Source organism: Prorops nasuta, unplaced genomic scaffold (assembly GCF_024137725.1).
Source record: "Prorops nasuta isolate Cenicafe-Biocafe unplaced genomic scaffold, Cenicafe_Pnas_1.2 PNAS00018, whole genome shotgun sequence".
NCBI classification, from domain to species: domain Eukaryota; kingdom Metazoa; phylum Arthropoda; class Insecta; order Hymenoptera; family Bethylidae; genus Prorops; species Prorops nasuta.
Window position 1 is genome coordinate 117,877 of NW_027116815.1, and position 22,760 is coordinate 140,636.

Genomic DNA, 22,760 nt, shown 5'->3' on the forward strand with positions numbered 1-22,760 from the left:
AATGAAAAACATTGTTTTTCACGTTCAAAGACTCGTTGGAAAGCTTTCTCAAAACGTTTTTAAGAGTAAACTTTAGTATATAATCATGTCATTTCATGTTCACCGAGATAAATCGATTCAAAAATTGGGACGATAAAACTTGGTTTATAGGTTAGGTAACGCCTTGACGGCGTATATACATGTGTGTGTGTGTGTGTGTTTTGTACTTGCCATCGCGACGCTGTCTTCCCTCTTGATATGCACAACTATACATTCTCACTTTATTAAGTTTGTGTTGAAATGCATGGAGTGAATACACGCGTATAATGACTATGCTATATTACTATTTATATCGCGTGTCCAAAAATACATACAACGCCATAGGTTTACGGAACAGGTGCAGAGCTCCTTCTACACACAGAAATAGAAAATAGAAAACTGAGTGTCCTCCATATTAATTCGTCGTCACGCTTAATATCCCCGCTAAATATTTGTCAACAACGATTACTCTAATCGCGAATCTAAATTGTTGTCAGCACTGTTATCTATCGCGTCATCCAGGCATTCATTCATTTCAATTTAGCATCGATAAGCAAATTTTGCGTCTCGACATTTCTCGGAGCTTCCCTCTATTGAGTCTACTATTTGCTTTCATACACAGTCTCATCGTGGAACACTCTGCACAGGCCTCCCTCTTATCTCTTATCACTCGGTTGTTGTTGTTTCCTTCTTTCTTTATACTACAGACTTTTGCTCTCTTTAATGGAGACGACCGGATGTCGTCGAACTCAGAAATCTCGCACGTCGTTACATCATGCGCCACTTCTCATAAACGAGCTTTTCGGTAAACAATCGTTTACAACAAGAGAGAACACAGTATTTACGAAATAAGCTGTGAAGAACTCGTAGGTATTGGTATACCTATTACAATTTCACCAGAGGATTTAAGGGTCTTGAGAGCCTGTACTCAATTCTGTATCGTTCCGTCCGATCGAAAGCAAACACGTGCGTGTGCTGCCGATGACCTCGGGACGTTCACGCGCCACTCGCATGGACGCAAATGCTGCCTACTGTATCTAGATATGGAATATAGTTACTGGAGTCTGAACGTGCTCCAACGTGATCACCGAGACACCTAGCGTTGTGTTGAGGTGCGGGCACACGGCGCGTGCATTTTACGCGCCGTGTATCCGTACCTTTATTACACATTACCTCAGCAGAGTTCTCTCGCTGGTCCGTCCCCCCCCCCCCCCCTTCGAAACAGATCTCGCGTTGCTATGGCTGTTTCCTACGCAAACTAACATTCTCTTTGTTTACAACGCACCAATATGTAAACACTGCCTACTGGTGCTTCTCAAAGCTTCACGATAAACTCTCCCCCTTTCTTCCTCGCTCGGCTTTCAAAATCAATAGGATTTTGAAAGGGCTATTTTCAGTAACTCCCCCCTCTAAGAATTTACACGCGTTGGCTTTATCTAACGGGGTCAAAATATACGTCGTGCGCAATAATCGAATAAAAACGCGTTAGCTACCGGAAAGCTTGCATCACGCAAGATACGCAAGATCTTTCGCGTTTATGGCACAGGGCTCTGCTCTTGTCGTATCTAGTGTAAAGGCTGTAGATGGGACGTGATTTGCGAGAGAATCGCGTTATGCTGATGAAATCATAGAATGAATCACGAATGTGTGTGCACCTGACGCATTGATGTGTCGAGAGACGCAAGCAGGCAACGGCAGGTATTAAATTAACGTGGATAATAAGAAAACGTGCTAATTGGGCGACAAGGTGTCTCCCGATGCGGCGTAGAGCCCCCCCCCCTCTTTTGTGCGCGCAGCGGAGTTTCCCCCTCTTCTCGACGTCTTTTTCTCCGTAGCTTCGCTCAGCGGAGGAAAACTCACTGTGTATACTAATGCTACACGCTCTACAGTTTTTTCTTTTACCACACCGTTGCAACGGCCACGTGTACGCACACGTACACTATATTACATTGCAGTAGTTGTTTACGTACACTACTGCGCTGCATCGTATTGGATTTGGTCTAGTATGGCTGAACTATACATATAATCGAGCAACGACGTAGTAAACACTGTGTCTGTCTACTACTGCCCCTCCCCCCACTCCTCGTTAGATCTTATTCTTATCCTGCTTATTAGTCACAGACCAAATTAACATTCTGCCAATCACTTGGTAGTTATTGTATTCTAATATTGTTTGGATTTGCACGTAGATTTTACCAATCGGTACCATCCGAAAGAAGTAAACTACAAAGATGCGTGGCATGACTTTCAAATGGACTCGCGTGATTCGCCAACAGGTAAACAAAACGAGTAAACATTTGTGCGATTGTAAATATTTTCCAGGCACACTTTGTGGTGTAGCTTGTACCAATACGCAGTCACAAAATGTCATTTTTTTCTAGGAAGCGTAATTGCGTCTGACGCTTACGAACGTGTAGTAACACGCATACGCTATGATTTCGTCATCTCCAAATTGCCATTATGAGAAAAATTTGTTTTTCTTCCCCTCGCGCTTTGCGCGTGTTAGAACTTGTTAGGCGATCTCGGTCGCCGAGATATTGTACCTATTATATACGCGGAAGGGAACAATGGCAGATGGCTTATAGTTGTAGAACGTGCGGTATAAATTATACGCATGCGCCAATTTTCTTGGTAGCGCTATTAATTCGACACGCTATCTCTAAGCTGGAAAATCAGTATTATTCTATTGCTCATAATTTTTTGTTACAAAGTATTCATACTGCTGCACAACTCGTGCCTCATTAACATTAATGAAATAATCTGGAAACACGGCGTAGAAAAATAATAACAACCTGCAGGGCGAGAATATTGCTGACTCTATATTGATACTGAGTTGTGAAAGATCAGCTGATTTGTCGTAGCATTGTCAATACAATGACACGGTGCAACGTGCTTTTTTATTTATTGGCAATTTGAGCTAGTTGTAATGTTTGAAGGACGTATATAGTACAAAGAGTGAGAGATTAGCAAGTAGCAGTATGTAAATTTCGACAAATCTCAATTGTCTCAAGTAGAGATTATGTTGATTGGAAAATTGTAGTTGGTACAGGTTATGAAATAAGATAGGAAATACAAAAGAGATAAAACGATGATTTTTATCTTGAGAAGGAGAGAATTTTGTAGGCGAGGGCCCCATCTAGGTACAGTCCTGAAGGGAACAGCTACGCAGCTTGATTATGTGTGTTGTAAACTGAGGGAGCTCTTTAAACCTCACAGGGGCCCCAATACATTCGGCACTGCTCAAGCTAGAACCAGACTTCGGCACTACTCGGCTACTTTCGTCGGTTTCGCAGTGAGCCGAGCGAGCACGAGCAGCCGCACTAGTCGCCTTGCAATCAGTCAGTAAACAGCTGGCCGCGCGACTCGTACACACAGAAACGGAGCAAAATGTCGAGGAAGAGTGCAGCACCGAGCTAATTGACACTGTACTTTTTAAACACGGTGCACCACCTCGCAGAGACTCTTTGAAACAAGACCAATCAGTGACAATTTATCACGTACCTTGATTACTATCCCAGTTGATTTGATATTTTTGAGATAATCGAGGGGAAAGTGGGAATCTCTTTGTTCTTGTAGCTGTGCGCATGCGCTGGAACTGAGAGGCGCAGCATTGTTTGTTGTGATCGTTCGAAGGATCAGTCCCCTTCTACAGGATATACACTGCATATACGTGTACCGTATACACGGGACTAGGACGCCTTGGCAACGGAGCTTTCCAGGCATTCTAGCCATTTGTGCGTCTCGCTGCAATTTTTCTCATTATGACGAGAAACTAAAACGTAACAACGAGACGACTGAGTTGAGAGAAAGAGAGAGAGGGAAACTGTTAGACGGCAGGGAGAGGATAGACAAAAGAGCGAGCGAGATAGAGATAGAGGAGGTGGGCTTGGGGGAGAGAGAGCCGAACGAAGTTTGCCGAGTGCGCGAGTGCATTGTTTTGGCGAGCAGCTGATTGGATTCGTCGCGGTATAGCCTACCTGTCTCTATCTCACAACACAACCCACTCTTCATCTCGAGCGAATCGCTTTATTTATGAGAATCGTTCTGCTCCTCGGCTAAAATAGGAAACGATTTCGTAGCCAAGGGTGATAAACTCAGCGCAGGATTGTCGACGAAGGGAGAGAACAACAATCGATCGCCTTTCTGCTCGGCAGTTTTAAAGCTGCAGAGAGTAACAACGATCAGGCGAAACCAGCTAAATTGTACGACGCGGCCTTTGTTTCTACCGGTTAGCACGCAGCTGGTAAACGAGGGAGAAAAGGAAGACTCAGGTAGCAATCGTGGATCTTTTCCCTTTCAGACACACATTTGCTATCTTTCCCGTCCGAACAGGCCTACAGGGCCAGTAAAAGTGCAAGAAATATCGTTCGAATAATTGTTCCTTGGAACTCTGGCTGTGAAACATTGTCCCTAACCAAAGTAATAGGTTAGGTGATCTCATACGATAATAGTAACTCGAGTCTTTTACGAGTAGCGTTGTTTACTAACAGAAGCACAAACTAATATATATATATATATATATACATACGCACACTCGTTTGGTTTGTTGTTGCCTAAACGAGTGAAACGAAACGAGAAAAAAGGAACGTGCGTGAGGCACAGTTGATATAAAGAGGTTAATTTAGGAAAAGTTCTGCATGACACTGTCATTCGGAAATCCGTGTTTGGGAAAAGGACTTGAAGAGAATAGGGTTGGACTGGAGGGGGAAGGAAGGATAGCATCGTTGATAGATGAGGTATAGAGGAACGGGGGCCGGCCTCGCGAGATATCCAAAACGTGGGGTACGGCCCCAGTTCAGCTGACTGTGATAGCTATCCCTCGCGTTGAAGCAGCAGCAGCAGCGGCGGCTAAGTAACAAGTCGAACGGGTAACGAATGCCCATTCTTGCGCGGAATAAAGCACCATCGACAGCGGCCACCTTTTGTCGACGACCAGGTGTTTTTTTCGAGCGAAGATGCTCTACGTATTCAACGTCGACAAAGGAACTACTATCACTTTTGATATCAAATTGGCTCTGCAAAGGTAAGTGATGCTTCGCGCGCTCTCTCTCTCTCTCTCTGTATATATATACACATAAACACAGTTCTTGAAAAATTATCTCTGGGTTATTTGGCAGCGTGGCTGAGCTAAAAGAGGCCATCGAGAGGGAGTGTGGTATGCAAGCGGAGCACCAAGTTCTGCTGATGAGCGGGGGTGAAACTTTGGAACCAAATTCGAGGGTTTGCATTTACTCCGCTGGAACGGACACCAATCCTATCTATCTCTTCAGCAAGGCGTCTATCGAGAGCCCGAATCCTCCAGAGCCTGGCGTCGATTATGGTTCCGGTAGGTTTTTCTCGATTCTAATGCCGGACCTAACCTAACTGTCTATCATCCTGTAATCATCTATATATTTTATTACTTTCAAGTACTTAAAAAGCTACAAAAAACAAAAACTTGAAGATACATTACTTCAATATTTCCACGTATTTGTCATCGCAAAATCTCGCATAATTAGGATGAAGTACTAAAATGTCTTATAATATTGAAATATTACCTGTGGACAGAGCTTGCATAATTTCGATAAAAAATAGTAGATGCAAAGATGCACTAGGCCAAGAAAAATAAACAAACGGATAGGTTTCTAATTTTTGTAAACACATTACGTGAATGAATAGCTGCATCTTCCATGATTATTTACAAAAAAATACAAATTACTAATAATATAAACATACGCCGAAGGGCACTATTTGAATGTTATCATTTCTGGCCACCAGATGTCAGTCAATGGTAGGGCCGTACCTAAGGGTTTTTTTAGGAGTTCCAAGCCCCCCCCCCCTAAAAACTATCAAGTGGCACAGTAGTATATCTCTTGGACCAGTAATTTAAGAAAAAAAGTCGAGACACTACTAACTTTCACGCCGCAATGTCGTACCAAACTATACCTAATTTTATTTCGAATCAATATATCTTGAAATTATTTAATCAACTAACGCATCAATATTACAAATGCAGATATCTTTTCCGAACTCAACCCCCCCCCCCCCAAATTTAACTTAAATACGACCTTAAAACCCCCTAAAAGTACAATTTAACCAAAACAAAGGAAAACCTTCTCAATCCCCGCGGCGCTGAATTCAAAATTTGAGAGAGTCGCCGAATGACGGTTATTTCGCAAATTCGTGCAGATTTCAATGGATGACTGGATAAATCGCGTAATCCAGCGATTTTCTAGACGGACTGCCGCCAGTCTGCAAAAACCACGTCGTCTCTTATCTGGACGCGCGCAGTACTTTGCTCCATCAAAAGTCTTGCTCCAACTTTTATCAAACAGCCAAACGATTATAATTCGCTAGCGTGAAGTTGCATCAGTCGCTTTCTCACCTCCGTGTTCTTGCGAAATTCTCGGCTGATAACCGTAATATCGGAGTACGATCATTTTTCTTCAAGTACGCGAGATGTCACCTATATAAGCGATACAAGTTTTCACAGATAAGAAGCGAGTTTCTCAGCCAGTCACAATTGGCAATATTTCGACACGATCAATATTGAAAAAAAAAGAAAAGAAAATCACAAGCAAGTAGTAAGCGTTACTGACAAAGCTGACCTCTATATTTACCACATTATGTATTTGGCGATTGTACGCAAGCGATACACTGTGTACGGCTTCCTCGATCGTTTTCGGGTCAAAGTGTGCTTGCGCCTATCGACTGTATTTTTTTTTATCTCTCCATCGTTGTATGCGCTGCGTCCGCCGATAAAATTGCAGGCGAAAAATTGCACGAGTCTGCGACCGTAATAACGATATCTCAATGATACAGGGAAGTGGAATGCGAACTAGTATTCGTGTATTCATAGCTGTGCTATATGTTTGCCAATACCGTTATGTAACGCCGATATTTTGCTTTTTGCTCGCTCGCTCCTGCTCGACCTGTAATTCTATCGAATATTTGTATGTGTGTGTGTGTAAGGTGAAAATTCGCCAGAGAGAGTAGCGAAAGGACCGAGCGAGTGTCTAATTGTAAAAATAGCGATTTCGTTCTTCTTGGAATGGATCGATTTAGCCAGGCGGCTCTGAGAATATGCAACTGGCGGAATGAGTCTACAGCGACGAGGGACGATGCCTTTGGCTTTAATTTAAAGCCAACGAGTTGCTGCAATCGCTTGCTACACTTTAAGCTGTTGCACTCTTTGCGACACTATCGTGCACTGCTCGAGAAAATCCATGCGTACTCTATGTAGATTGTGTATATATAGTTGTCTATAGGGTTGCTCCATTTGTATTCTTCGACTATTTTTTATTACTTTGAACACTAGTGCACTTTACACTTTGCGAATATTTCATGTGGGGAATTGGTTATTTTTGTGTTGTACGGAGGAACGTAACGAGGGTTTTATTTATTTTTGATTAAATATTGTTCTTTTTTTTTTAATGCATATTTGTACATTGTTGTTAGCATGGTTTGTAATGGAGCAATTTATGTAATTTGGAGCTAGTATACTTTATACTTTGTGAATGTTTAATGTGGAAAATTGTTTATTTTTGTGTAATATGGAGGAATGTAACGAGTAATTAATTTATTATTGTTATCGTTTTAGGGTCGATTATTTGTATTTTGCATAATTTGGAACAAGCATACTTTACACTTTATGAATATTTAATGTGGAAAATTATTTATTTTTGTGTAATATAGAGAAATATAACAATTGCTTCATTCGTTTAGGATTAAATTTAGTTTCTTCAAAAATGCACATGTTTATATTGTTATTGGTATAGGGTCGACCATTTGTACTTTGTATAATTTTGAACAAGCATACTTTACACTTTACGAATATTAAATACAAAAAATTGTTTATTTTTATGTAACATAAAGAAACATAACAAGTGTTTCATTAATTTTTTATTAAATTTAGTTTCTTCAAAAATGCACATGTGTATATAATTATCAGTATAGGCTAGCTACTGGTACTTTGTAATGAAGTATATTACATTATCCACAACAAGTATACTTTAAGCTTCACGACTACCAAAACCAAAAAAATCACTTAATTCTGTAGAAAACAAAGCAACATAATTAACACTCGATTCATATCATTAACTTTGTGTTTCTCCATAAATCTTCAAATTTTCTTTACACAACTTTCCAAAAGGTAGCAACCCTACTCATCATACCGAATTGTAACTCTAAATACGAACATCCACACGTTACATCGTTTCTGGTCCCTCCAGCTGTTCGAATCTTCCTTACCACGACCAAAGCTCGTACAAAATACCCCTACACGTTCTCCTACCAGATTTTACAATAACCTACTCGGCCATTCTGATTATTCCGCGAACGAGGTCGAAACTCGTTGTTCTCCTTGGCTATATTAAATCAGATTGCACGATTATTAAACAACAGTACATGGCTTTCAAATTTCCTCCACCGAATAATAATAATCGTGCCAATTCGCAAATGAGATCGAGAGAACTATGCAAAACAGACATTATTTCTTTGTTTCTTTCCCAGTTGGGAAAAGGTGAACGACATTGCTTTAATCTGACACTAGAGGCAGGCAAATTAGTCGTATCGAAAGTTATCTCGGAACAAATTGTAATTATCTTTGTTGGTTTCGGAGAAGTCTGCTTATCCAGAAAAAAAAAGAGTGGGATATCGTAAACCAGTACTGTAAATACATAATACGTGTGTAATGCGATATATATATAGCACAAATTAGGCAAATTGTAATGTTTTTTCTTACCACGAGATTTCGTTAATCTCCGTTAACATTAATTTGTCCTGTGTGAATATATATATATATATATATATATATATAGCTATATCGAGCGAGTTTGGTAGAATTTCTCGAGAGTCGAGTAAAGTGGGAGCGGAACCGTTTAGCGATTATCTAGCTCTTCGTGAAAGTTGCAAGTGAACGAGCGAGCAGAGTCGAATGGGCGCGGTCCTTCGATTCTCACGAATTTTGTTAAAGATTCGAAAGATTAGAAAAAAAAGTTTTAGAATATTGGAATTTTTTTATTATATGTACTTATATATATATATATCTTTTATTCGTGTTTGTAACCGCGTGATTAACGACCAGCGCGTAAAAATTAATTATCGTCGCACGTCGTAAAACGTGCCTGGAAAAGAATTTAACTCGATGACGTTTATTTTTGAGGATTCACTCACGAATCGATATAATCTCGAGCAAATGTGGTGAAAAATGCAAAGCGTGTAAGGCAACACTCTCGATGATCGAGCGTTGCACGAAAGTTGGCTAACGAGTGGAGAAGTAGGAATATAATAGGAGGGGGGTGGTGTATAGAGTCGGAGTCGGTCGAGTCGCGGTTTGCAAATCGACGAGGTCACTCGGTCGTCGGCATGACCGACGAGACCCTATTGCGCATCCGATCGCAATTTTCTTTGCGCGGAATATGCATGCGAAACGACAATTTTTTCACATTTTTACCATTTTAAGGGGGCGATTTATTGCAGATTTTTTTTTGTATTAATTATGTTAATTATCTTCGAGATTTTAATCTTTCGTGTGGGCCACGTTATTTTGTTCTGCGTCGATGTAAGTGGAGTGTATTTTTAGAGTTATTTTTATTTAGAAATTTGTAGATTTTGCAAATGTAGAAAAAGAGAATGTTTGGATGATTTCATTCACCAAGCGAAATAATTTTTTAATTTAAATATTTATTTTTGAGGATTCGTACTTCGAGATGTATAATTGATACGAATACTCGTTTCATGTTAATGGTTTTTTACTTAATATTCATGAGTTTAATTAATTAAATTTAATTTAATTTGATTCGATTAATTATTTATTAAAACTGAGTACGTATCTCGATTCTCGTGTCCATAAAAGTATTTATTTAAATTAAATCATTTTTTTCTCAGTGTATGCCACTAAAGAGTGAAATACATTTTAGTCAATTATAATTCGTTATATAAATAAATTTTTATCATTATAATTAACGTATTTATCAATTAAAAAATCTTTGATCAGAGTGTACCGAAATTAGTAAAATATACGTTAGAGCAACAATATTAGAAAATAGAAATTTTCACAAATAAAATAATTACCAGCTTCAACACTAATAACAAATTAATAAATTATCAGACGTGGATCTCCAGTACCAAATAGACAACTCCCTGTCGATGCCAGCGAGCTACGCCACTGTTTCCCTGCGAGCCCAATTAGCCCAACAATGTTGCGCCATGGCAAGAGAGCAGACTCGAATCTGCGAGAAACTGGTGCACGATCAGCACCTTCAGCAGCAGGGCTGGGCTGCGGTGATAGCGAACCTCGAGGACATCACGCAAACCTTCGAGGCCAGATCTCAGTACCTCCAGGATGGCATTCGTTACTACCTGAGAGAACGTCAGCACTACCTAGACCTCCTTGGACAGTGAGTAAAAACACTTGAACAAAAGAATAATAAAAAATAGTAGAGCTTTGTTGATTACAAAAAAATATTGATTTCAGCTTCCAAATAGACCTGGCGAACCTCTCGAAAATTCCAATTCTGCCAGCTCTGCTCCCATACGCGGAAGGAGTCATGTCCGAGAAGGAGAGTCGATCAGAGGTACCAGCAGAGACCAGCAACGAACAGCTGAATTTGTTACGTTGGATATCGACGAGGGACAATCGAGGCTCGCTCGAGCAAATGGCAGAGTTCTGCAATCGAGCTCTGGAGCAGTTCGACGAGGAGACCGTGAATGCTCTGGTTGGGGAGGTTAATTTCACTCTGGAGACTGCAAAAATGGCTGATATGAAGGAGGTGAAGGGACTGGGGGAGAGACTCTCAGCTTTGGAGCTGCTGATGGTACAGATGAAGAAGCTGGTGCAGGAGCAAGGGGAGCTGGCCCAAGGGTTCGTCCAGAACCAAATTCGTGCCAATAATCTTGGGGACGCCAGTGTGTTACCGGATCTCTGCGATTCGCACAGGCGTCAGCTCCAGGTAATGCTGGAGAACCACAATCATCTCAGGGACATACGTAGAAGATGCGCCAAGGCCAAAGAGGAACTCTCAGCCAACATCTATCACAGACTCAAGTGGATAACTCACGTGGAGAACAGAATGGTGGAGATGGACTCGAAACTCTTCATGTATTACGAGGGCCTGAGGAGACTCAAGAGACACTTGGAGATCCTCCATCAGGTTCACCTGGCACCTCAGATATATCTCACTGCCGTTGCAGAGGTGGTCAGGAGAAGAATCTTCTCGGAGGCCTTCCTCTCGTGGGCCAGAAATTTAGCCTGTCGATTGATGCTTATTCACAGCGAGGAACTCTCGAGAAGGAGAGAGTTCGACGAAAAATTCCAGAACCACTTTCTCACTACTATGTTCCCTGGACTGAACGACGTACCACCACCATTCGCCATCGAAGCACCTTCTGTTTTCGACACTGATTTGCCACAAGTATTTTCTTGGCTTTTAATTTTCTTTTTAAATATTGTACTCTTCAAGGTGTTATTGTAACACTTGTTATTTGCTTGCAGTTAACCGTGAAGGATATACAATTGTTGAAGGAAGAATTACCAGAATTAGCTTCCGCCTTGTCTATTCCTGATTTAGATGGGATAACTCGGTTCTTTTTATCGAATAATTTGTCAGGAGTGGGAAACGAGGACAAATACTCCAAAGAGGCTAATTCTATGACCATGGAAGTTCCTTTGAAGGAGCAGGAAACTACCATGTTGACTGATAGGTTGGACGCACTTTCACTACTACCCTTGTATCCTAAAACTATACATAATTCACTCATTCAACTAATTAGACACAACACTAATATTATAATTATTTCAGAGAGTACGTGGCCAAGGTAGAAACACAGCAACGAGACATCGTGGCCATCGTGGCCATCGTGGAAGGCGACTCGACAGAGAGTAAAATCGTCTACAATTCTGCAAAAGAGTCGCGTCGTAAGGACATGGAGGTTGGTGGCTCGCAAAGCGTGTCCTCTGCTTCTTCAGCGTCTACTAACGTATCATCGCTAAACTCGAAAATGACCGATCTAACGAGTCACTCGTCCATCGCATCGAGCGAGCCCGGCTCATATCATTTTCCCAGTCAGACTTCCGGTGGCGAGAGACCCTCACACTTGAGTCCACTGACCGAATGCGCTGAGTCCGGAGGAGAGTCCGGGGTTCGATCAGTGGCGAATAGTCATCCGTCCAATGACGCGTTCCAAGCCCCGAATCCCTCCAGTCCTAGCCATCCTTTCTCCAACGCGCCACAAGGCGCGACGTGCGACGGCCAGCAGCAACGCGCCAGTAGTGGTGGTAGTAGTCCATCAATGGGATTTGGTCCTACGGACTTTATGTGTACCGAATTTTATCTGGACGAGTCCCTGCCGAGCAGCCTCAGCGAGCATCAGGCCGATGGCCAGCAGCATCAGGCAATCGTGTCCTTGCTTCAGGTACTGGACGACTCGCAGCTCTCGCTAACTGATTATGTAGTCGTAGCCGTAACCGTTCCACTACTTCCCACATCTTTATCTCTACACGTACAAAACGCGTGCACACTTACACACAAACATTCTATTTTTTATCTAGAGCTTCCTTACACTTGTACCCTAATTATTTTCCATCCGCTCTTCGGGTTAGTTTTTCTTATGTACCGATCGGATCAGATCCTGAAACCTTCCATCATTGTATTTACATGTACAGAATGTGTGCTCACATGCGTGGAAAATTTTCTCTTGTATTCAGAGTTTCTTTACGTTTATATCCTTATTATTTTACATTTCTTCTTCGAGTTAACTTCTTATGTACTAATTGTATTGAATCCTGAAGACCTTGAATGTAGGTACATGTATATACCTTTGCTCTATCCCCCTTTGATTTCAGTCAACGAAGCTTGTAATGTTAATTACAAAATATTCTTTAATTTGGGAAACATCGTTGCGTTTTTCATTTATTTTCAGGATAGCTGCCGTCGCACTCGTTTCCTCATCCTGCATCCAGTACCTCTGAAAAATTCTCTATTTTCTTTTCTTTAACTCCCACCTCCATTTTTCTCTGTCTCTCTCACCATTTTACTCTGTTAAACTCACACGCATCAAACGACGATAATCGTTTTGTAATTACTTGTCAATAGGATTACTAATGATCTAATGAAATTTTTAGGAGAACCTGAGCAGTGCTCGAGAGGAGGTAGAGAGGTTGCAGTCGATCCTGAAGACGATGAAGACTGTGGTTTACGAGGCGTTGATTTCCCTGAGGGAGGAGTTGGCTGTGCTGAAGGATCGCTCGAACGAGGATAGGAGTGGTCTCTCGGAGATCATCGAACGCGTTGGCCAAGCCCTGTCACTGTACTCCAACGAGTGCGATCGTTGCCTTCAGGAAAAGGAACACGAGCTCAGCGTTGATCACCAGAGAGAAATGAAAGATATGAAGACGCTCTTGCTCAATCGAGAGAACGAGATGAACGCGATGAAGAGGTCCTTGGACGAGAAGGACGTTAAATTGTCGGAGTACGAGCTTACGATTACGTCACTTGGCTACAGACTGGATAACACCGTGTCGGAAATGGAAGAGCTGGAGCAACAAATGCGCGACGTCCACAAACAAAATCAAAAGTTGTCGGAGGAGGTTAGAGGACTGTCCAGTAAATTGATATCTAGTAAAAACAAGATCGACTTTCTGGAGGACAACGTAGCCGAGTACCAACGTAATCATAATAAACTGGTGATGGAGGCTGCTGATAAGATGGCGATGGAAGCTACGGCGAGGCTTCAGCAGGAATATAAAACAGAATTGGAGACTCTCAGGAGGAAATTTAAATTGATGACTGCTTCGACCTTGGAGAAAAGTCCTGGTGATTTTCCTTTTGAACAGACGGTGGAGGTAAGTGTGAAGCGATGAAGGGTTTTTGTTTGATCCAATTTTCTCAATGTACATCTATATATATATATATAACAATTGTATTGATTTTCATCAGAGATCCAGTAACGTGGCAGATGCCTCGAAGCAAGAGACTTTTCTGGCTAAATTGATGTGGGAGATGAACGAGGAGAAAACTGAGGCTGTTCGTCGTGCGGTGGAGGAGGAGAGGCAGAAATGGAGCGAGAAGATGGAGGCTGAGATGAGCAGGGTTATGCGATTGGTCGGGGACAAAGAGGTTCAAGTGGAGGAGTGTATCGTGAGGGAAACGACGCTGCTGGAGGAATGCGAGAGGTACAAGAAGAGTATCAAGGAGTTCATGGAGCACTCGGAGGACCTTACTCGTCCTGATATGGAGAAATCGACAATTCACGAGGAGTCGGAGGACGAAGCGTTGTACTTTAGCCAAAGCGAGGCAAGCTTGGCTATAGGAATTGGCGAGGAGGTAACGTCCGACGTTGAGGCGTCCGAGTCGAAGAAGGTACGCCTCGAGATCAAGGCCGATCCTATCGACATGGCGAGGAAGCTCGAGATCCTCGAGAACGACAATAAAAGACTGATGGAGGAGGTGCAGTCGCTTCGAGAGAGCAAAGATGCTTCGGACGCCAGAGTGAAGTCGTTGAAAGCGGCCGATATCCATTTGAAGACCAAGCTGAAGATGATCACTCATCTACTGAACACGAATGCAAAGAGCACCGTCGACAGGGATATGTGCGCCTCAGTCGCGGTCATCCCAGACTCCTCGTCCGAGGAACCGTCCACCTCAGTGATGAGGTCCTCTTCCTCCTCCTCCACTTCCTCTTCCGGCATCCACCGTGGTACCACAGTGACCAATTCCTGCGACCTTGGTGACACTGTCCTTGTAACCTGGAACGGCGCGTACCGTAACTTTACCATCAATCTGAAATCCGACTTCTTGCATTTTCTCAATTCGGAATGCCTCGCTGCTTTCAAGATCAAAGTCAAGGACGATGGCACCCCGTCGCAGTTGCAATTCGTCGGCGAGGTTACCGAGAAACAGTTCTGTCATGCTAAAAAGGTAACTGTACATTTTTCTTGGTGTAAAGATTGTTTGATGAAAAGTATGTATATAGTAATCGTGTTTTTGCATTGTTTTTAGTCCGAGAATCGCTACAACGTACCACTAGGCACAAAATTCTACAGAATTCGCGTGAAACCATTGGGACACTGGCGAGGACCTCATCTGTGGAATGTGCCGGGAAGAATAGGCAATAAACGAATCGACGAGTGAATGTCTTCGTCTCTGTTTATGTAATGGGGAGAAAGAGGGCGATAAAGAAAGTGAGAGTAAAACTGTTAGTCTGTGGTATCAGAATTACTCGAATATGAGTACTTTGCTTACATCGGTGGGGCTCCAATTTCAAACTGCTTGTATGTCTCCACGAATGGCCGGCTTTTCGGATGGAGGCCAAAACCTGCCAGAATTTGTAACGCATCCTTTGCGTCGATTCGACTAGCGTAGAATAATTCCGTGAATCTTTTCGAAGGTTACAAAAGAAAGAAAGAGAGAGACGAAAGGATGCGCTGGCGTTTTATTGTGATACGACTAATCTTTACAAAAGATGTAGGAAGCATATTTGTCAAATGCTGTAGCGAGCTGTGAGAAACGTAGCGACACTTATTCCTTGTTTCTTAACTTGTTTGACTGTTTTTATGTTGTTGTTGTTGTTATTGACCGAAAGAGAGAAGAAGATGCGTGAATCCTGCGATGGATCACTTTCTAGAGACAATTTTATGAGTCATGAGTCAAATGTGAGAATGTTTGTTCAGTCTATGATTTTATTTTTCGTTTTTTTTATTTTTGTATTTTTTTTTGTTTGCCTCGTCAGTCGATGCATTAATGCGTTTTGCGTCGAGTAAAACTCTTCGCGCTTCTCTCTTTTTGCTGGTAACGCGTCACGAGGCGAACCACGAGACAACAACGATTATAATATATATATATATATATATATATAGAACGCTCAAGCAAGCTGAGACGGTGTCAATCTCGTTTCCTTTTTTTCGATGAGGGAGAGTTACCCGAATTCGTTAACTGACGTCCTACGGTTATGATATATTGTTATTATTAATTACTATGATTATAGAACTTACTTATATACCATACGAATGAATTGTTCCTCGACGCAGGAGGAAAATCGCCTATATATAGTCTTTGAATATGATGTAGACTCCTAAGTAGCGTACTGTTATTTTGTATCTTCGCGAAGAATTGTATCTTCTTCACCCCCTAGTAGCTGTGATGGTAGAAACTCCCAATTGTATTTAAGGGATTATCGATCTTGCCCGATGGCAAGTTGCGTTCGATTATCCATCGTAGAGGAAGAGATAAATGATAAGGGAAGCAAAAGTGCTTGCACACACGATGGACGAGAGATGTTTTGCGAGAAGCTTATATGTATATATATATATATATATATATATATATATACTATACGAGCAACACAAACGATTCAACATTGATTCAAGCTACAAGGCTCTTTCGCCCTCTTGCGAATTAAGTGAATCGACGTTGAATCCATTTAACTCTTGATCTTCGGCTATCGAAGTAAAAATCATTTTTATCGACGAAGTACATCCCTGTGGGAGCGTGCGGGAGAGCTTATCGTATTAATTTCTTTTTTAAGAGATCAATTCTGTCAGTATACACCAATGTATCTCCGATTTCCATTTTTCGTCACGCTAAACAATTTTTCATACTCATATTTGCTTTGAACAGACTGAGGCTGAAAAGCTGGAGGTCACCTTCATAGCACGCTGCAAGATCCTATCGAAGGCACGATATCGCACTTTACTTACCGGATAACGTAAATCTTTTGTTTACTTTGTTGACCCGTCGAACGGATTCAAGAGAGATAGAGAAGAAATAACGAATCTGAATATCAAAACAACGTGCCTGTTAATGCATAATGACGTATTTAGTAAAATGCTTTGGTTTAGCTGAGCCGAGAGACAATGATCGATTCGATGCACGAGAGCAAAGTTCGATTAGTCGTAGACCGGTCAAATACATATGCATATGTATTTAACATAGATTCACCCTTTTTCACCTAGCTCATTAAGTAGAATTTAAGATGTGTTTGTTTTACGTGTGAGACAAGGTTGACAAAGTTCACCTTACCTTTTGGCATAATGCGAGTTTGAAAATTATATCGATTAGCGTATAAAAATCTTCTCATTTTCGTGCACGATAAAGCGCGATGAATTTTCTTTGATTAAGAAAGAGTTCCGTAATATATTAGAAAAAAAAAACACTCGTTGAAAGGGAGAGGAGCTGTGATTTACCTGAATGGGTTCTTATACCTTTTATTTCGCGTATTATATATGTGTATATGATATATACACTATGTACTATATTTTGTAAGTTCGCTATAAAATTAATACTTAGCTTAATAATGCGGATAAATGAACATCACAGATATTGCGCGTGTAATCAAGAAAGTGTAATGCATAGATATACAATTACTGAATATATACATAAGAGATAAAATTGTGATTGTGAGAAAATCTGTTACGAATATAAAATAAAGCATATATATAACATACTTAGTACTACGCGTGTAAGAAGATAGATATCAATGAGTTTATCGCAACGTTTCTCGAGGTGCAACTATATAATGCTATACATATATTTCTTTGCTTATTGTACAAAACGAAAATTAACGAGCAGTTTAATTAGCGTCTAATGGTGATGAGGAACATAGGTTTGCGAGGCCTGAGGACAGTTCGGTAGGAGAACAGAATTATTGCCTTCGTCCGTAGCGCTACAGAGCATGCCGACCAGAGTGTAATCCACGAACGGAGGCATATCCAAATCTCCCATCTCGTAACTGTTAATACTAGTCGGTGCTGCTGTTGCTGCTGCCGTTGTTGCTGATTCTTGGCTAGAACTGCTTATATTGATCTGCGGTAGTCTAGTGTCTAGAACCTCGCACGTATAATGACAGCGATCATTGCTCGGGTAGAAAAAGGATTCTGGACTAGCTTGCACTTGTTGTTGGTCAGTCGCTGACTCAACGATGGTACCTTGATTCGAGAATAATCTTTCAGACGCCTCAGGATTATTCTCATGCACGTAAGCATTTTTAGGATCCACGTGGTCGAATATCTGCTGATAACCGTCAAAATCGTACGATTGCTTGCTCTCCGAAATCGGACTGCGACTAGAACGAATCACGTCATTCAAAGCTCCAGCTAAATTCTTCGTTTTCTGGTAATCCAGTAACGAGGCCTGACAGTTAACCTCACCAGCTGTGACGCCACCTCTCCTCGAGCTTAAGATACTTTCTTCGGCTTTCTGACTTTCGAAAGCAGAAAATTGCAATCTGTCGTTCCGATGTTCGTGGGTCCAATAGGGATGTTGCTCCTGATTGTTCCTCATGCTGCTCTCCTGAGATGGTCTCTGATAGCCATCGTAGCTCATCGATTCGTTGATCGATTGATTCAGGGGCATCTCTCTGCTGCTAGGTACGTAATTCGACGACGAGTTTCTTCGCCCTGAGAAATCGTTGGCGTTCTTGTCAGGCTCGAACGCTGGAAATTGCAGCCTCTCGTCTTGGGCGATGCTCAGGTGACTACTGCTGGAATCTTCGCTGAGAAATTGGTTCCAGTAACCCTGCTGCTGATCCTGTTGATTCTGTTGCTTCACCTCGTATTTGATAGTCCCACTTCCCAGATCCAGCAGGGACGAAGGAGAACGGGCAGAATCTTGGGAATTTATTGGAAAATCTGGCCTGATAGGTTGGTCCAACTGAAAAATCTCTTCTGGCTGGAAGAGTTCATTGCTGAACGGGGGAAAATCGGGATAAGAGGCTTCTTGAGGGACTTGATTTGGAAGACAATAGCCGAGAGTGCTCTCCTGAGGTCCCATGGTCTCTTGTAGCCAATAAGAGGGCTCGTTCGACGATGATGTTTGATGATTGTACATTGACGATGTCTGCTGGTAAGACGGTAAACTTGTCTCGAGTCCACAGATGCACTCAAAGGGCGGACACGAACAGGAATATCCTAAAATGAACGGAAAATACATTATTGCCAATGATGTCTACATTCGAATTTAGCACTGTAGAAGGGGGCAACATTGCTCGACGTCATCGCAACCGTTTAGCTCGTCTAGCGTGTGGCGCCACGAGCGTATAAATACTCAACTACACGTATATTTTACCGACCGTTGCTCGGTCTGCGAATAACGCAGCAGCCGCTTTTCACCTGCCGCCAATAACAGTGTTGGATTTTTAGGTTAGCAAGTGTTCTACATGTACCTTTGTCGGAAATTAGAGGTGGTGGCTGCGAATTTCTACTCGACACTTGGAGAGATTCAGAATTTGGTCGTTTCGTACCTCTCAAGGAGTTCAACTGGAAACCCGTAAGTATTTGGTTACAAATTTGTCGAATTTATCGGTAACGGACGGATTGTAAAACTTACCTTTGAGCCAAGCGCAGCTTCGCTAGCAAGTAAAACCGCAATCCCTCTGACTCGCCTACCAGTACCGACGCTCCTTCTAGCCTCGGAAGTAGATTTAGCTTCCGGTCTCGGATGATCGTGCTGTCCTTTCGCTTGGAAGAAAATCGCGTGATCAGTGTGGCGCCAAAAATGCGTAACTGGATAACCGCAATGTCCACGACAGGATAAAATTTCCAGTCGTCCATTGCATTGGCGATTGGGGCAAGGTTTACCTTGCTGTTTCTTCCTGGCCTAAAGTGGTAAAGTAAAAATCTTATAGATTGGACTAATCACATTTTATCGTATATCGTACAAATGACGTTACGACGCTTCTCTCATTCTTTTAAATTTTTCAGACCTTATCGCAAATAGCAGGCCGAAGATGAACCTTGTTGCCGCCAGGTAGGATACATTCCTGGGAACAAACCAGGACGCCTAAGCAGGATTTTTTAAGTATGCTGACATTGTGATTGTTAGTATTTCGCATGGCCCATCCTGAGGCGTGTCTCCTCGCCTCCTCGCAGTCGGCACCGTAGACCCTCCTCACGTGACCGTCCGCCCATTCGCACCAAGGATCATATTCCACGATCTACGATCGAATCAAGGTACATTTGTTAATAATAATCCTTTCAGGTTTGCAGAAAAGACCTACGAGCTACCAGCCACTATTGTAATTACTCTTACCCTTGGTACGTTGGAATCGTTAATGTCCCACTCCTGATGAGGATGCTGCTGTTGCTGGTTGCCGGCAACTGTCGCTGACATCGTCGGCGACCCCACGCGACTCCTGCAAGCAATACAACGGAGCGTTCTCAACTGGTGTATCCAGAGTGTGGAAGAACAGAAGATTTTCCAAAGGCTACGAGGGAGGGACCAGAGCCAACGGAGAATCCTCGAAATTGAATTCCGCTCGAATCCAAATGGACTCGGTCAATTTAGCATTGCGCAATCGTGGCCTCTCAGCAGCAGCACGAGCCACACGAGGACGCACCAGCCGAGATAAAATCCCGATTTATGGTGCGAGCATAGCCGTGTGCCGTGCCTTACCTCGCACACCATACTTATGAGAGTCCGTGGGTGGCCCTGACAAGGGCCGCGTTCTCTCGCACACACCACCGACTTTCCGGAATTCTTCTTCGCGAGGATCGCGAAAACGCCAGATCGATCTTGGACGATGACCCGGCGCTGAAAAGCCACGAGGAATAAGACATCCAAGCAGGACTCTCGATCAGAGCCAATTTTGCACGCGAGGCAGAAACGGATTTCGCACGTGCTAGTATATCCGAGAGAGCGAGTGAGCAAGAGAGAGAAAGAGAGAGAGAGAGAGAGGTGTACACTTGAAAGAGGATTTATGCCAGCTTGCTGTTCCTGTGCACCGAGTACATATACGATCAACTTGACTACTATTCCTTACGGTTACTATTAATCGTTCCTCAGGCGCAACGACGCTATGGAATAAAGTTAAATGAGTAAGAGTAAGAGCAAGTACGCGAGGAGTAAGGCCGAAGTTGGTTTTCAGCGTGAATTTATGCGTTATCCAGTTGTTATGGGTAAAGAGGAATTGGTAGGCTTTTTACACTGGGTTTCTTTCGCCTGAGAAGAAAGTAGAGGCGGTGAGAGAGCGGAGTGTGTAAGCTTTGGTGAATGATTACGCGGATCGACGATAAAGTCATCGCCTTTGGGACCCCGTAAGATGATACATCGGCGGACGATGCGCCGTCGAGATTTCTCGTTCCAAGACGAACGCTCGCTAGCGCCCTTTTCTGATTCACGCGAGGGACTCGAGTCTTCTTCTCGATTAAAAGAGAGGAGGAAAAGAATGCCTGTTTGGAAAGAGAGGGCTAAGCTGTAAAAGAGGAAAGAGCTCTTCGTCCCCCTACTATATATATTGTACAGATATTAAACCGATAAGAACGCGCTAGCTGACATATCACCAAAGCTACCCTGGATACTAAACAAATCTCCGGTTTCTCTCACTTCCTCTTCTTTGGATCTCCGACTGCGATTAACACCGAGCAATTCTAAGCAAGTTAATCCTGCAAACCGGAGATTCGATTCTCCCAGATGTTCGCTGGCCTCTCGGATCGAACAGCGAATTTCTCGCGATATCCCTGTATATGTATATAAGTATGCTCGAACCAAACGAAAATCTCGATAAGAACTCGTAACGAAGCAGAATTTGCTGTTGAATTGTATTATTGTAAATACGTGCAAATTATATGCGGAATTCAATTATGTATATACGTAGTCCATTAAGTTTATTGTAACCACCGAATTGTCGACGAAATTAAGCCTGTTAAGATTTAAGCGAAACTCTGTGTACGATTCATGCGTGGCATTCTTTATGATTTTGAAAAGTAGAGCGTTGCTTTTGGGGAGAGTGAGAAGTTTTAGAGAGAAGCGCGCAACTCGAATTCGATATTCGTCCAATAGAGTCTCCTGATAACGCCCATAGGCCAATCAGAGACCCGCAGAACGCCCACTGATTAGATAAATTAGGCAAATATCTCCCCCTTGACTTGCGTCGATCACTGAAGTTGTTTCGTCAATGAGCGGGAACGCGATGCGATAATTATTTCCCGGGTCAGATTTGACAAGTTGGCAACTCCAAAAGCTTCTTATCGCTACTCTGATTATATCATACTTACAGTACCACCATAGTCGATGCTTGGTAAATGATGCTGGACGATGCTTCGAGAACGAAGCAATTTCCTGACGGTACACGATCGCTTCGACGATGATCTATTCTCTTGCGATATCTCAATCACTGCACTTTTTCTTCACGACGTATCCAGCAGCTATCTTCATATTACGCGCTCATTTATCGTGCTCCCTCGTTGAACGACACTTTGTACCAATTAAAACGAGAAAAATTGTAATACTCGATGTAAGAAATAATTATAAAGCGACGTAATTTAGCATAGAATCGCGTGATTAGTGGCACGAACGAGGGACAGGGACGAACGTGTGCGTCCACTTCCCTGCAGACGGACAGGTAAACTGACTCTGACTGGGGAGCGTGCCCGAAGGGAACTAGTTGAGCGTGAGGAGCAATTCTGACTCGAGCATATCCCGTCTGGTATTTGCTGGTAACGCCTTTGGGAGGGGCTAGCTTCGGCCAATAGGAGAGAGCCTCCCTCGCAAATAGGGTAACATCCACGTATCCACGCTATGATACTCGCTCCCTCGCATCTTCTTCTTCCTCTTCCTCTTCAGCGTTTCGATCTCGACCTGGTCGCTCCAAAAAATCATCCGTTGGAAAGCACCAGAGTCCTCCATGATACTACACGAATGATGGACTGTGGCCAGGAATTTTAGAGTGTTATATATATGTACATATATATATAGAAATTATAAAAACAAAAAACTGTGTGTGTGTCGTCGGTACTTACATTGTACAATACATACTCATAATCGGGAGTG

At 42.6% G+C, this 22,760-nt stretch overlaps 2 protein-coding genes across 3 annotated transcripts; one reads left to right on the forward strand and one right to left on the reverse strand.

The window, feature by feature from the left end:
• The first annotated feature begins 3,376 nt into the window (after positions 1–3,376).
• Atg17 (autophagy-related 17) lies at positions 3,377–17,439 on the forward strand. 2 transcript variants are annotated; one of them, XM_066737854.1, is made up of 9 exons: positions 3,377–5,041; positions 5,136–5,344; positions 10,109–10,397; positions 10,475–11,411; positions 11,492–11,700; positions 11,799–12,411; positions 13,121–13,840; positions 13,935–14,915; positions 14,997–17,439. In XM_066737854.1, the coding sequence occupies exons 1-9, from the start codon at positions 4,974–4,976 to the stop codon at positions 15,126–15,128; spliced, it is 4,158 nt and encodes a 1,385-aa protein (XP_066593951.1). In that variant the 5' UTR covers positions 3,377–4,973; the 3' UTR covers positions 15,129–17,439. The 2 variants fall into 2 exon arrangements, with proteins under 2 accessions (XP_066593951.1, XP_066593952.1); XM_066737855.1 differs by having other exon boundaries at positions 11,799–11,928.
• LOC136779913 (uncharacterized) lies at positions 17,185–21,996 on the reverse strand. The gene is made up of 6 exons (XM_066737856.1): positions 21,986–21,996; positions 20,022–20,124; positions 19,696–19,926; positions 19,320–19,589; positions 19,156–19,249; positions 17,185–18,901 (listed from the first exon to the last, which is right to left on the reverse strand). The coding sequence occupies exons 1-6, from the start codon at positions 21,994–21,996 to the stop codon at positions 17,577–17,579; spliced, it is 2,034 nt and encodes a 677-aa protein (XP_066593953.1). The 3' UTR covers positions 17,185–17,576.
• Positions 21,997–22,760: the final 764 nt, after the last annotated feature.